Source organism: Ambystoma mexicanum, chromosome 1q, assembly GCF_040938575.1.
Source record: "Ambystoma mexicanum isolate Mex_15411 chromosome 1q, UKY_AmexF1_1, whole genome shotgun sequence".
Lineage (NCBI taxonomy): Eukaryota > Metazoa > Chordata > Amphibia > Caudata > Ambystomatidae > Ambystoma > Ambystoma mexicanum.
The window spans coordinates 784,095,298-784,111,330 of NC_090922.1; the positions used below are offsets into that span (position 1 = coordinate 784,095,298).

The 16,033-nt window shown below is 44.9% G+C and overlaps 1 protein-coding gene across 3 annotated transcripts in view; it reads left to right on the forward strand.

Moving 5' to 3' along the window:
- The window catches only part of SWT1 (SWT1 RNA endoribonuclease homolog), a 2,657,341-nt gene that overhangs the window by 2,231,001 nt on the left and 410,307 nt on the right, over positions 1–16,033 (forward strand). For all 3 annotated transcript variants that reach the window (XM_069641360.1, XM_069641359.1, XM_069641361.1), the window contains exon 15: positions 13,571–13,714. In XM_069641360.1, the coding sequence (XP_069497461.1) occupies positions 13,571–13,714 (144 nt within the window). The remainder of the gene's footprint in view (positions 1–13,570; positions 13,715–16,033) is intronic.

The following is a 16,033-nucleotide window of genomic DNA, read 5'->3' on the forward strand; positions in this document are numbered from 1 at the left end:
TGCCTCGGCTTGTTCTGGACCCCATTCCCACTTGACCCCCCCTTGAAAAGATGAATCAGGGGTCTTGTGATCTCTGCGTAGCCCTCAATGAACTTTCTACTGTAATTAGTCAGTCCAAGGAGGCTCCTTAGTTCCCGCAGAGTTGTGGGGTCTTTCACTTTCTGGAGTGCTTCCACTCTCTTTTCCTGGGGACAGAGACCCTGATGAGTAATCTCATGCCCCAAGAAATTGACAGGGGTTGTACACCACTGTGCCTTTTGAAAGGAAAGTTTTGCTCCGGCAGCCCTCATCTGTGTCAGAACATAACGGATCTCCGCTATGTGTTCCTCGACAGTTGAGCTTTTAATGAGTACATTATCTACATAGGCCAGGTTACCCCTTTCACCCATGTCGGGCATGGCCTTATGAAGAAAAATGTTGAATTAATTGCCGGAGTTGAGGTATCCGAAGGGAGTCCTGGTCCATGTGTACTGCTGCCCCCCCAAAGGTAAAGGCCAGCTTGTATTGGTCCTCCGTACTGACAGGTACAGTCCAGTATCCATTGGTCAGGTCTATTGCAGTGAATACCTGTGACCCCTGGATCTGGGCCAGCCCTTGGTCAATATAGGGAAGAGGCCATCGGGAAGTATGGACCCGTTTGTTGAGCTTCCTAAGGTCGGCACACAGTCTCCACTGGCTGTTTAGCTTCAATATCCCCAGCACCAGATTATTGCTGTGGACTGGACAGATTATCCCACGGGACTCAAGGTTCTTCATTATTTCAGTAAGGGACTCATTGATACGAGAGGCAAGCGATTTGCTTCATAAACACTGGAGTCATGCCAGGGTCCGTGGGAATTGTTGTTGTGTGGATGTCGGTGCGCCACAGTCATATGAGTCCACCGCAAAGAGTTCTTGAAAATCCAAGAAAACTTGTTTCAACTTTTGCTTCTGCGCCACAGTCTCACAGGCATTGGCTAGGTTGACTCTCTCTTCAACCATCTGCCTGAAGCCTGGAAAGACTTCTGGTTTTGCTATCTCAGTGGCCTCCTCCAGCTGGGTGGAGAAGTCCCTGGTCAGAGTGCTGATTTGGACTGTTGGCTTCAGGTGGGAAAGGCAGCCCTCATGGACCTGGAAAATCACCTCATCCCTTCTGAGTCACAGGTCACATCTTCCTTACCATAGGGGCAGGAAGTGTACACCAGGAAGTTCCCCCCATGCCGGGTAAAGATCCTGTCTGGTGTTGTATTGTCATCACTGTCACTGTTAAAACAGTCCTTGGGGATTGGTCCTAACAGTTCGTTGCCTAAATCAATGGAAAAATGTAGGTCATCAACCGCCATTCCAATAATGGTTCCTGCGGCTAGAGTGATACTCTTTAAGTCACTGTTATCCACCTCTATTGGAATGGTGTCATGTTCTATATTGACTAATGGTGTTCGGTTTACCCCCAACCCTTGCTGTTGGAGAGAAGCATTTAGATGAAAACAGGCATCAGGGTTTTTCAATTTCTGTCCTCTTTTAACTTTCACTTCCAGGGAGAATTGTCAGGTCCTTTCTGGGATGGTGACTTCCTCTCCAATCTGAATTTCAACTGCATATGGCAGTAGTTGAGCTGACCTAAATTCTTTCTCTGGATCATCCAAGCCCATGGGATTATCCGCTAATTGGGACCAAGCTTTGAAGTTAATTAGGTCCAAACTAATGGCAAAGCGATTGAGAATGTCACTGCCTAAGTAAAAGGCGGCAGTGACGTCTCGCACGACCCAATAATTATGAACTATGTTCTTGTTGCCTATGGAGATTTTGAGCATACACCTGCTTGGCAGGAGATGTTTGGAATTGGGTTCTTCCAGATCCATTTCCCATTTGACTATCAGTTTGAATGTGGGAATGGCCGGATCTTTTGCGAGTTGGCGAAACATGGCTTCGCTGATGAAGCTTTTACCGTTGTTCACACACACTCGGGCGAGAACAGAGTATTTCCCTTCATTTAACTGAACAGGGATGACCAACTGCTCTCCAATTTGCTGAATATCAGCCAGGCTCTGAGCTGATTTCTCATCTTTCTGGACTATAGGAGTGGGACTGTCTGATTGTGGATTGGTAAAGAATTTCAGAGTGTTTCCTTCCAGTGTGGAATACCACCTTGGACTGGAAGGAAGGCTGATTTTCAGAAATAGATAGGACCCCTCTTAACCAGTTTGTTGTCCTACTGCTATTACTGTCACGTCTGGAATTTGGTTGTTCTGGAAGTGAAATTCTACTTGGTCAGATTTTTGTTCAACCATGTGGCATGTGCCGTTTAAACTAACATGGTTGACACTCTGTTTTAATTTTATGTGTCGGCTAGTCTGGGTCCAGAGGACCTTGTTTACGCAATCTATTAGGGGTGACAACCTTCGGAAGGAGGTCATTCCCTAGTGAACAAGGGGTACCCTCTGGAGTCACAACTATGACCGAGTGCTTCACCTGGTGTCGCCCAATTTTAATGTCCAAATCTGCAGTCGTCTCGATGGGAATTTCCTTCCCGTCAAAGTTCTGAAGTTGTCCAGGAAGAGAGGTGAGAGGAATTTGGTATTTCTCCCCCCTTCCTGAATTCAGTTCATCAAAGTCTTTTTTGGACAGAAGGGTAGCTTGGGATCCAGTGTCCACCAGTGCCATAATTGTACCCTGCCCATGTACTTGAACCGGGGCATAGCATCTTCCCTCCTTCTCCGCAAGGGGGCACAGATAATGCACATTTTTGGATAACTGGTGGGTTAATTTTCTAGTTTTGGACATTGAAAGAGAAGAGATTTGGGCAGAATTCTGTGGGGAGTCTTGGCAATCTGCAAAGAAATTGTGGCAACTAGAGATTGGAGAAGTGTTGCGTTCCCTTGGTTCTGTGCCGCCCCCCCCCCTTTTTGGAGGCAGTCACCAGGATGGGTTTGAACCAGAAGATTTTCATGTTGTTGGTTCTTGGGTTGGATGATGGGCAGCGCTAGCTCAGTCCCCACATCTACCCAGTCTGGATTTGAATCCTTTGGGACCCATTTTTCCTTGGGAAGAGATCCCCCATCTCTGAAGGAGAAGATCCTTTTCCCAGGATCCTCTGAGGATCACCTCTCCTTCAAATTAGAAGATCTGTTCCTCCTCCACAAAATGAGTCTGTTTGGGTCCTTTGTTTCTCCTAACCCCCCCCACTGCTCCTTGGGTGCCAGACTTTCAAGGGCAGGAGATTTTTGTTCCGGTTCCCGGGTTTCCAGGGGCTTTTTACAAGTGGGGAAGAAAGCTTCCTCCAAGGCTTTACACCCCCTTTCCCCTTGTGCCTCCTCCCTGGGAACCGGTGGGTTGTCAGGGTGCTGCCCCCGTCATTGTTCTGGAGCACCAGGTCCAGAGTTTGGGGCATTCTGCACCGGCATGTTCATCTGAGGGTTCTGCTTAGCCCTCAGCATGCAACCCAGATCCTGTGCCATGTTTTGGACCTGGTGCTCTAACTGTGACACCCGCTCAGGCTGATACAGGGTTCTTATTTCTCCCCTGGGCTGATTCCGGGAAGGCTAGCTATCCCTTCCCTGGTAATACCTCGGGTTGGGAAGATTTGGGTACCCCTCCACCCTTGGCCTCCCCTCTCCCCCGGATCAGGTTGTTGGGGCTCAGGAAAGTGGGGAAAGAAGGATGGATTATTTTGGGGTTGGAAGTTCTGTGGGTACCTGCGGAAAAAGTTCTGCCCAGGATTTGGGGAATTTCTGCCCTCCTGTGGAAAGTGAGGAGGGAAGTTCCCTAGGTTAGGTGCTGCTTGATTGGACCCCCCACCCCTCCCTTGGGCTGGAGGTGTCCACACATAACCCAGGATGGGTCTGTTCCCCTTGTAGCTGGGGCTTATGTAGTCAGGGGAGTGAGGGATCCCATTTGTGGGACTACCTCCTTGGCTCCCTGTCTGTGACTGGCCCGAGGGCCTTCTGGGCTTGGGATTATTCTGCTGTGCAGGCCGGTTTTTAGGCCCCCCCATCTCCAAATCCAAAATGGGGGCAACCTTTACCTCTGCCACCTTAGCAGCAGCAGGGGTGTTGGTTGGTTTGGGGCTTTTAGGAGTATTCTTGTTTTCTAAGGGTTTTTGCACCTCATAGATTCGGGTGGCCTGTTCAATGACCCAGTCTAGTGATCTTTTCTCATGAAAATCTCTCACTAGCTGGGTCATGATGTACTTTGGTAGAGCATGGAAAAAAGTATTAACAAATTCTTTGCTGTCCGTGCGCACCCTTCTGGTAGTCTGCGCAAAGGCACGCTTTAACTCCTGCACAAATTCTTGTGGGGCCTGATCCTCCCCACATTGCAAGTTGTAGGCTGCCTTGCGAGCCTCTTGGGGATTTCTGTGAACAGAAAAATGCTTCAAGATGGCTGCCCTATATGTGGACCATCTTGAATGATTTTGGTCCTCCAGCCCCGCAAAGAAACTGGAGTACTCTGGTGAGAAGGTACATTTCACATACTGAATGCAGCTACTGCTGTCTTTCAAATGGAAAGTTTCCATCATGTGCTCAAAGAGCTCTAAGTGCTCCCAAACAGAATACTTAGCGTTCTTATGATAAGGCGTGATGACACTCCTTATTGCCTTGATTTGTTTTAAGCAGTCCTTAAGCAAGGCCCTTTTTGCCTTATTGGCCTTCTTGGTTCGGGTAACCCTTGTCCAATCATCCTCTGACTCGAAGCACTGCTCCCAGAGGTGCCTGTCTGGTCTTCTAGGTTCTCCCAGATTCTGCGAGCCTGGGAATGGCTGGCAGAATATGGGGACCTAGTATCCTGTGTCCTGGGGCGCTCAGAGGAGTCTTCTGATTCCTCCTTGCTCCCAGGATTTGATGGGTACCCCCCCACTGTCCTAACTGGGCAGAGGTTTTTAGGATGCCCTTAGTGGGCCTACTCTCCTGGAGTTCCCCACTAAATTTCACTGTACTTGGGTACCCATACCCAGATGCCCGCCCATCCATTCCTGGCAGGTGCTGGTCTGTGAGCCCCATACTTCTGACTGGATAGTAATCTGCTATCCCCGTGGCCCTGGGCTCGTGTGCGCCAGTGGACATGGGATAGGCAGAGTCCAGGGACTGGGAGAGATGAAGGCCTCTGGTACTAGGGTTCCTGAGGTTATGCTCAGGTGTTTCCCTTGCCCAGCGAACCTCATCTCTATCAGCCCCGGCTCCCTGTTGCCACTCAAGAACCTGTGGTTTCTGGTCCTCAATCAAGGCCTTACTAGTTTCTATCAGTCTCTCTTGCATGGCTACCTGCCTGTGGAGCCTATCATTTTTCTCACAGAGAGCCTCATTTTCTCTATGTGCTTCCTGGTTTGTCTTTGAGTACTGGGCCAGTCTCTGCTGAGGTGGTTACCTCCTGAGCCCCGTCCCTACTGGCCTGCTCCTTTCTTGCCAGAGCATCTTCCACCCTCCTGGTGTGCTCTAACAATCTAGCATGCTCTTTTTGGAGGTCACCCAGTCCCTGGAAGGCCAGGTGATTTTCTTCCAGTTTCCCTTTTAAATGACAGACTTTCTGGCCTAAGGTGTCCCTTTCTTGAGCGAGAGCCTGCCTCTGTGCCGCTAGGTCGTCCCTCTGTCTTTGTGGGCACCAGCTTTCTGGCGCTCTTCCTCAAACTATGCGTGGGTGTCCAGGTCTTTCAGAATTTGTTGCTCTCTGCCTTCTCTCTATCTAGGTGGCTTTGCAGGGTGACTACCTGCTCTGTGCATGCCCTGTTGAAGTCCAGTTGTTGCTCCAGCTTTTTCTGGCTCTGCAGTAGGGAGTCCAAACTTTCTTGCTACTCCTTTTGCAAGGCCAGAATTCTAGTTTCCTGGTCTGCCTTTATCTGCTCTAGGATACCCATGTCCTCTTTGATTTTAACTACATACTGCCTGCTTTCATTTTCTGACTCCTGGCTCCTCTGCAGCCTCTGCTCAGAAGAGTCCAGATCAGATTGGGCCTTTTCTAATGCCATCAGTTGCCTACTTGCCAGATCTTGGCCTTCAGCACATTTATCCTGTATGGCTCCCATAGATAAATATAAAAATGCTGCTATCTTGGCAATCTTATTTTGCTCATCCTTGGCCTTAGGGGCCATATATAGTTCACTCAGGGCCACATGTAGGGGACCCTGATCTCTCCAGATATCTAACCCTGTTGCAGTGATCTGTTGTGTGATTGCTTGCAACCACACATTCTGGTCCTGCTCAGTCCATTCACCTCTCACAAATAACTTATGTAAAAGGTGTTCTCTAGCTATCTTGATGTCTACCAATGTCGCCATTTTGGAAATATTAATTTCCTACCTGACTTACAGAAGTTTATTATTTTATTTTTGCTAAACAGACCATTTCCTTAGAGCGTTCCCTTTTGAGGGGTGCTTTTACAGTGTAACACAGCGCGGTAGCCCAACAGGATTTATGTATCCTATTAGTTAGCACACTGTACTAAGCTGCACAAGTGGTAGTTCTAATCCAGAAATCTCGCTACGAGCCCCCAATCTGTAAGTGATTTCAATCCAGCACTCCAACTACGTCAATGCCTAGTAGGATGCCCAATGGAAACCCTTATTTATATATTTTTATGTCAACGTTCTTTTAATTCTGGATGATGTACCCTTATATAACGCACCTCTCTTTGAATCCCCCCGGTCTCACTGAACCAAGAAATAGGTTTGTTTTGCAAATTAAAAGATTTATTTGAAGAATTTAATAATATTTATTTATATCAGACTTGTATAAATATGGATAATATCTGAATATCACACTTATGAATATGAACAATGATCAATGGGTAATATTACAATATCATCAATCTCTTTAATCAATTAGGACTAGGAATAGGAAGAATAATGTAGCAGAGAATACTTTGTATGGTTCAAGGAAAGGCAATGATACGAAAGAATGCAACACAGAAATAAAACTTGATATGAATTCAACCAAAGACAATATAATCGCTCTTTCCCCCTGTTGTTACTCACTCCCCCCAATATGCAATATGAAGAGATGAAATGAGGGCACGCATGTATCGGGAATATCAATTAATTGCAGTTTCAATCTCGATTTCCTCCCCCCCAGCAAGCTTAGAGAGAACACTAATGATTTTAAACAGGTCAATTGCTTTTAGATGTGGATTGAATTGGATGAAAAAATGATAATGATCTTAATTCGCTAAATGAGATTCATAACTAGTGAGAGTTGCTTTGGATTGGTTCAGGTCAACACTAGCAAGGATTGTTGAATGGTTAGCAGATAGAAAACGAAATTCAGAAGTTGAGAGCAAGAAATAGCTGTTTTACATGGAATGAGAAATTGAGCCAAATGCAAATTCGCGCAACTTTTCCGCGTGCGAGAAACACGATTACGGAAAATCTACAAGGGATGTTGTTTTGTGTTCGTTTGTAAGCTGAGGATGTTAGCTTCAGAATTGCATTTAAATTTCGTTCGTAGCACATACGGTTCAAAAGTTAGAGGTTTTAGTAGAGGTTGATTTTTCTCAAAAGGAGCCAAGATTTCTAATGAAGTTGCGCTTTGAATTACATACAAACAGGTTACACTAACAATTATCACAGGATTAGATGGATGAGAAAGGATTCAGAATGGACAAAAGAGATTCTATAATGCAATTCTAGATGTGATGGAATGGGTTGGATAGGATTACTTTAAACTAAGAGATTTACTATGGACAGTTCTATGGTAAATACTCACAACTCTGGTTTAAAATGGACCCGTCAAAGATCTGGTCAAAGGTTTGGACTGGACTTCGCTCGCCACCGGACAGGTCTCAGGTGCTTGGTTCTGCTCTCAGCACTCTGGTCTCTGCGTGGCCTCTTGGACTGGATCTGACAGGTTCTGGGTTACAGCTCTGCTGGACTGATCTGGATCGTGGGTTCTAGCAAAGGTTGTTGGCCAGAAGCAGCAAACAGCTCAGCCAGGCTGTTGAATGGATTAAGCCCCGTGGAAGTTTAGGGGTTAAATCAGGTTACTAGATTTTAAAGGCCTACTGAAAAGGGTTCAGCTCTTTGGGTTGGCCTTTCTGCTTCAGAGTTCTGGAGTCTAGATCTAGGTTCTGGAGTCTGGATCTTCCTGCAGGGTGCTTCGCCAATGGGTCAGTTGATGAGTGGATGTGTGTCTTGCCTGTCCTCAGCAGTCCCTATTTATCCATTTTCCAAAGTGGGTGGGGAGGCTGATTGTCTATGCCCAACCCTCTAAGGATCTGATAGGTCCGAGAATTCCCTGTCCCCTGATTTGGGAAAGGAACAGTGTGTCATGATGTGTCAGAGTGATGCTGCCATTTACAATCTAGGGAAGAACCTCTCCTTTGCTTTTACCCAGAAAATATATTTTTCCCAAAAAACATTTTCAATATGCACAACTTGTTAATAATACATATACACATTACAGATTACCTAAGGTACATTTCCGTCAAAATCTTATCTTCCTACGAGTTTTGGTTCATAAATGGCAATTTTTTGCGCTTTTGATTGGTTACACATTTTCGGATCTGTACAATGTTTTTATACATACATGCACATACCCTCTGGGCATATTCCTGTAATTTTTCATGTTCCTAGCACAATCACAGTAGCTACAATATTCAAAATTTCGTGGTTCAGTCTCAGAACATCGCACAGATTCCAGATTAGTTTCAAACTGTGAGCACATTTTTCATTTTGACAACCTATAAATTTCATATTTGTATCAGTTCAGTACCATTTGCTATAAGTCTTTTTCTCAAACAATATTTCTTCAATTTCAAATCCACATTTTCAGTCTGGCCTGCTCCAAAGCTTGGCTGAGTCAGAGAGTCACATGGCTTCTTCCTGCCAAGGCAGTTGGTGTTAGTCACACCCGAATTAGCATTTTCTATTCAGTTCAAGGAACCCATTATCTTCACTCCAAGAGCAGCAGAGGAAGTCTCCTCCCCTTCTCATTTGCATTCCAATGCAATATCCTTTCATTTTGGTGGGATGGAACAGGATGGGAAGAAAGCCTCTTTGAAGTCTTAGCTGAATCAGATTACCTTATGGTCAATTATAACATAGTTCCTTGTGAAAAATTACAGTTACAAATTTGAAATAAGCAAACATATCTTCAATTCCAGTCTTTTTCAACATGAAAATCAATGTGTGGCACCCTATATTGCATTTGATGGAAATCCCTTGTTTGGCATATTTAGCTTTTTAGACATACGTTTCTCCTGTCAGATTTAGAAATCGCCAGCGTCTGACAGAGGCGAGTAACTGTATTGCACCCATTTTTGACAGATTTCTTTCCAGCAACCATCTTCAAAAGTGGGTTTTGTTCTGATAACATGTACTTCTGCTGACATTATATTTATGTGGATTCTTGAAGTAGAATGATGTTCAACACCCAACAAGGAGGTTGGATCTTTTGGGTGGTTTGTGAGCCATGATTTTTACAAATTTGACAACAAAGAAAAACAGATTTCCACACAGTTCTGTTTCTTTTGCAATCAGCCTTGTTTTGTAGGCAGCCAAATGATGGGTTTTGGCAGTGGTCTCCTGTGTTAACACTGAGATAGGCAAAAGTGGATGGTGGCCTATTTTTCAGATTTTTACTGCGCACTTTTGGGTGATTTTTAGCAAGCAGCATGCTTTCCAGCGGCCATTCTGATGTTCCTGATGCAAGCATTCCTCTAGAATGTTCCAGGGCCTGGACTAGTGGGTTGAAACATCCCACAGCATGCACCGTCCCCCTGTGCTTCTCGTCACTGCACTTGCACGATCTGAATGTCTCAAGGCTTATTAGGACTGTTATTATTTTTTTCTCCTCTGTCCCTCTCCCCTTTGTCTTGTGGCGCCTGCAAACACTTTTTGCTGTATAGGTGCGATACAAATGATCCATAAATAAAATAGTCCGATTTTCAGGGTTTCTCAAGGCTATAGCCTCCCATCAAACGGCCTCATCCGGTATCGGACCTTAATGTGACCCTAGCAGCTTTAGTTCATAAGCCTTCTGAGCCTATGGCTTCGACAGATATAAGTAGGTGATATTAAAAATGTCATTGTTAGTGGGATTAATATCAGGACGCAGAGTAAGTGAAATACAGGCACTGGCAGCCACAGAGCCCTACAGTGTTTCACAAAGAAAAAGTAGTTCTTAGAACTCATTCAAGATTCCTGCCAAAGATAGTTTTAGCATTTCATATAAATGAGAAAATTATTTTGCTGACATTCTTCCCTAATCCTCAATCAGATGAACAGATGGCATTACTGTTTGGATTTAAGAAGAACGCTTAAGTTCTAGCTCAGCAGGACTAAACCATTCTGTAAATCAGACTCTTTACTGGTTACTTTTGGGGGAACTTCATCAGGCACTCAGGCATCCAAAGCATTGATAGCGAGATGGATGGTGTCAGCTATTGCAAACTTCTACAGGCTACAAATTAAGCTGTGCCCCTCAAATTTTCACAATCATGCAAGAAAACAAACACCTCTACTATGGCTTTTCAGAGACAAGTCCCTTGGGACATTATAAGCAAGGCAGATACCTGGGCTTCCCCTTTGGCATTTTGCAAACATTATTGTTTGGACATTAGTTCCAGATCAGACGCGGCCTTCTGCTAGGCAGGTAATTTGGAGGAATCTTTTTCCTCACTAAAAGATGGCTATTCCTCCTTTCATTGTAATCGCCCATTCAGTATGGATGAAGGTGGACAGAATTTACGATTAAGAAAAAGTTACTTTTGAGTACATTAGTCACTATAGTAAGTAATGTTTTCTTCTCTCTAGATATACACTAGAGTCAAAGGTTAATCCGGTTCTACATGTTCCAAAAGACTTTCAAAAGAGTCTGCACTTTGGTTGTGCACTTTTGGTCAACCTGCATTCAACCATTATTTTTATTTAGGGGTGCTCCCCTATTCCTCCTCCCTTCCTAGCACCACCACTCTCCAGCCCCCATGCACATATCCCCACACAGATAGACATATACATGTAATTATTTGTGCAAGACCAAACTGTAGACTTTCAAAAGAAAGGCAATTTATCAGTGGGTTATTTCATGTCTAGACAGTTGTATAGGATTACAACTGAGCTCTCCAGACACTTCCAGAGATATGACTGCTAAAGAATGAGTTTTACTTTTGGCATGTGTGAAGATCCTTCAGATAGTGTCACTTTTCTGCAGGGGGGAGTCCCTTTCCATGGGGTGAGGGAGGTGGGCTTCTAATTAATTGTTCCCCTGTGGGAAGCGGGGGAGGGGCGTGGTAAAATGTGTACCTCATGGAACTCCCCTCTTGGGGACAAGGACTTGAATCAGGGACATGGCCCCTTTATCTCCTGAAACATCACCGAAGCCTCTTTTTCCTAGACTTATGTCCGAAACCATGTGTTATTGTGCTGGGTCAGACAGTCTTCGTCCAATAAGTACAGGGACAAGGGAAACCTTGAACGCTAGAGTGAGGTGGGAAAAACCTTCGACCAGCTGTGTTGAATGGAACTGACGTTACACCAGGGCGGGCCCGACTATATCAAGACGCCAGAAACAAATGACTGGGGGGAGGGGAGAGATTGAGAGATGGAGAAGGTCGAATTGGAATGTGAGATTGAGGCTAAGGCGAAGGGAGTAGACTAGGGAAGACTTGAGAGGCTCGAGATAGATATATACACAAGAACGTCTTTCAGGCCGACCAGATGTTGGCATTAGTAGAAGCAAAATGTGCAGAAGGCTTCCTGCAGGAAGGCAGAAAGCTGGCCATTATAGAAGTGAAATCTGGTGGCCGGTGTGCGAGAGGCGGAGAAAGAGGAGTATCGGAATAACACCCGCCAAAACAAACATGTTATTACACCCGGAAAGCGTTGTACCAGTCGGCTGGGAACAGGCCCAGCGGAAGGACAGATTGGGTTTTGGTGGCGTGACCTGTAGAGGATGGACTGTGCGGTCCGACATCTGCATCTAGGCCGACAACACCAGCCTGTAGCAAAGCTGCATAGACTGGCTTATAAAGTATCCAGAGGTGGTATTGGCTGAACGACCTGTACGGAAGGTCTGGTTGAGTCCCTTACTGACAGAAGAACAACCCACGGTAGTGGGCACAGGAAACAAGCACCCAAAGAGAGAAAACTATTGAGCATCACAGGGTCCCAGGCAGAACCAGAAAAGTATCCCGATACCAAGTGCAGGTAGCAGAAGTTGTTAGAAGTCTGGGAGGGAGCCGAGGGAAAGCTAAGAGAGCCTTGGAAAACCGGCAACAACGAGCTAATGTAAAGAAATGCCAATTAAGCAGTCCAGCATAAAGAATGGTTAACTAACAAGTAACGCTCACCTCAGTGGTTGTGAATTGAATCTGTCTTTAAAACTCTAATCCCCAGCTCCCCAAAATGTTATTCGAGGGGTTATCTTCTCGAACTCGGCAGAGGGAACAGAAGCCCATCCAGGTGTCTTCTGGAGCATCATTGGCGAGAAAAGAGTTCTGAAGAGGACAATCGTCGACAAAGACGTAACATCCCAAAGCACGTGGAAAATAGAAGTTTTCCTACGCACACCTCAGCATTATCGAGGGCTGGTCGTCTGAGTAAAAATCAATCGCCGGCTATCAAAAAGGGCTGTGTCTACTTTAGGATTGGTCGACGCCAGATCCTGCCAAGAGTCAAGTCCTTTCAATTCACGGGGTAAACACTCCTGTTGAAATAAGAAGAAAATCCTTGTCTTTGCCTTCTCTTTCAGAAAAAGCTGAGAATCCAATCCTTCTGTGTTGGAAAGAAACCCGGTAACATCCGGAGAAACTAGAAACATCAGACTGTGAATGTGAAGCAGTAAAAACCTTAGAAACACAATTCCCTGAGCATTTCCACAAGAGTGTGGGGCTGGGGAGTCGAAAGGGACTCGGGGAGCGTCTTCGTCCCATTGGAGATGGAGCATAAAGAAAGTTAAGTCAGTAAAAACCACTGTAAGGAAATTACAAGTATTGCAGAGAACTGTGAAGGACATTGCCAGGATCCAGCATTCTCCTAGCCCCACGAGGATCCTGTAGAACCGTTTTGTTTCTTTTGGGTTGCAAGAAGCCTGGAAAGTTTGTGGAACTTGTTTTCAACAACCTGAACATCTTTGGGACATTTTACAACAAGGAGAAGGGAGTCATTCTCCTGGTTTTACGAGCAGGAGCTGAACTTTATATTATTTGTTGAAGTGACAGTGATGGAGTAAGAGCCTTTTTGACTGGGACGATGCCTTTTGCTTTGTACTTACACAGACTTCCTAACGACACCCGAGTTTCTTTAGTTTAGGTAGGGAAACCCCATTAGAGTTAAGGACACAGATATTTATGTTTTTATTAAATAAAAATCTATAGCAACCATTACAGCACCGCCTGGTTAGTCTCTTCATTCCTTGTCACCACCCATGGGAGTGTTCAATCATTGTTATTTTGGAATCAGGTAATGCTTATATAAACTACATGATTTTGGTGATGATCACTAAGACACCCATTTGAAGTAGTTGGCTGTGTTAGCGTCACGTCAAAGTGGTTTAACTTGATGTATTGATTCAACATTTTTTGTGGTGATTTTGAAAACCAATCAAGAAAAATTGTCTACGTTTTATTTAGACTAAGCTAAAGCGTTTTCTTTTTCCTCTGTTAGTGATGATGTGTTCAACACATTTACTGATGTTCAAGCTCTTCTACTTGTGCAACCCACTGCAAGTTTATTGCCACTTCAAGAAACATTTGTGTGTCTTCAGAAGCTCATGATGGCTGTGAAGAATATTCTCGCTGGAATTCAGAGGTAAGCCAACAACTAACGTTGTCACCAAACCAGCTATTTTGTAGGCACTGACTTTCATATGGTTTCTTTGTTAATTAAACATGTTTATCAATTGCTACTCTTTTTTGCTTTGAAACAAAAATATATATATAGTTAGGCCCCTGTCACAACAGCTCCCTTTTAAATGTCCCCACTGTGCCTCCATTGCACAGTCGTTGTTCCATGGAAATGAAGACTGCCGACTTCAAAGAGCAAATGAGAACAGAGGGGGAACATTTGGATTCACACCTGAGGCTGCATGTATGTGAAAATGTAGATCTGTGTTTGATTGCATAAACTGTCTTTTAATGACCGCATTGCGGAAGAAGTCCCGGCATTGTATAGGGATACGTAGAGCTAAAAACTATTCTCCTAGCGGAAACTGGTGTTAAAAGGCTGTGCTAAGTCTTTCTAATGTGGAACATGTCAGGACAAATTTCTCTTTTTGCAGCTTTCCCTCCGTAGTTCCTATGGACCCCTATTCTTTTTGCTGTTTGTAAACCGGTCCTGACTTTTGGAAGGGAATCAAAGCCTTCAGCTCCCCTTCCCCTTTGCTCATTGTTATGGGGAAACTGATCAGTCCTTCAGACTATCAGTACTGGGAAACAGTTTCCCTTGTGAATTCCTGTACTTTTTAACATTGCACACTGCACCTTATTTTTACACCTGGGATTTGTGGTTACTTTTATATGTGCCTAAAGACACAATGTTTGCATTAGTTTAGTGTGCACATTTGTGTTTACTGCGTATGGCTACTGAATGTGGCTAGTGCTCTAAAATGATTTTTGCTTGCTTTTTTGCCCATAATATTGTTGGGCCTACTTTCTGCCTTGCTAGGTCAGGAAATCGCTTATATGGTCATGCAATTGCTCGGGAAAGCTGCTGCTTTTACAGGCTTGGGATGCCTTTATGTGTGGCCCAGGAAGGGTTGGGACTGTCTAGACCCACTACACATCCGTGGTGCCAGATAGTCTAGGTATGGGGCAAATGTGTAAGCAGAGGTTGTCTTTGATTGGACAACTACTGGCTGTTTGAATGGTGCAAATCCATACCCTTGGTGGGCTTCAAGTTGCTTCCAGGTCCTTGTTGGCGCCAAGAATCCCTCGACGAAGCACAGCCTGCTGAAGATCCAAAGACGACTCCTGGAGTGGCTCAGCATCTCTTCCTCTATCTGGCTGGGTGAAGCCCTGTGTGAGTACCTGATCTCAGTTAGCATTTCAAGTAGTGGCACAAACTAGTCTTGATGCCTCCTCGAGGATCCTGACTTTCTGACCCTTCAGAAGTGTGACTTGACTTCCCGGTGGACTGACAAGCTCTTGTGGGCTACCTTGCCAGAAGTGTCGTTCTGCGTTCAAGTCTAAAACTTTGGTGGTCGGCACCTCATTCCAAAAGTCTCCTTCTCCCCGAATTTCAGCATCAAGGGATCCTGGCATAGAGCGGCTTCTGTGACCTTGACTGGAAGGATGCCTGTCGTTGCCTGTGTGTGGGGACTGTCACTGGAACTCACCTTTCTGCAACCTTTGAAGTGTTCTGAAGAGGTCTGCACCCGTGTTTCTTGCATTGCTTCATCGTCAGAGGTTGCATCTTGCAGCTGCACTCAACCGTAAGGATCCTCAAACCCGCAACTCCTGGGCATCACTCACCAGAATCAACGGCAGAAGATTGAGCCCACTACAACCCCTAGATGATCCTCCGTGTCATCTGGGACAATCTGCGTCGGGGGGGGTAAGTGAACACAGTGTATATGCCCCCCCTCAGCCCCCTCAGTCCTCTATTCGATTCACCTTTTGGTCATCGAACCCGGGTAGAGTAACCTGAAATATAAGGAAACATTTGCTTGCCTTTAGTACAATTTTTGAAGAAATGTTTGAACTATCACCAACAAAAATTAACTGCAACTTTCCTGCAGAGACTCTATTCAGGGGAGAGACATTGTGACTCCTGTGGCTTTTGGGCACAAGGCCCCAGTCTTCTTAGGGTTTGGCCTGCTTAAGTTAGGGAATTAACGTGTGTCCTGGTTCCATGATTTATTGCATTTAATCTACTTACCCGCTTGTTGAATACGTGATTTTTAATACATTTATGAACCTATGGTGAACATATATATTTGTATTATATATTTGTATTATCGGGTATTGTATGATACTACATGTTAGAATAATTTTTCAGTGTGTCCATCAGCCCTATAAAAACTGTGTGTTTTATACTTACTGTTTTAATTGAAATATTGTATGCCATACTGTGTGGACTGATTGAGGGGTCCTGACCCCACTCATTCTCTCATGAGAATAAGCTTTGACT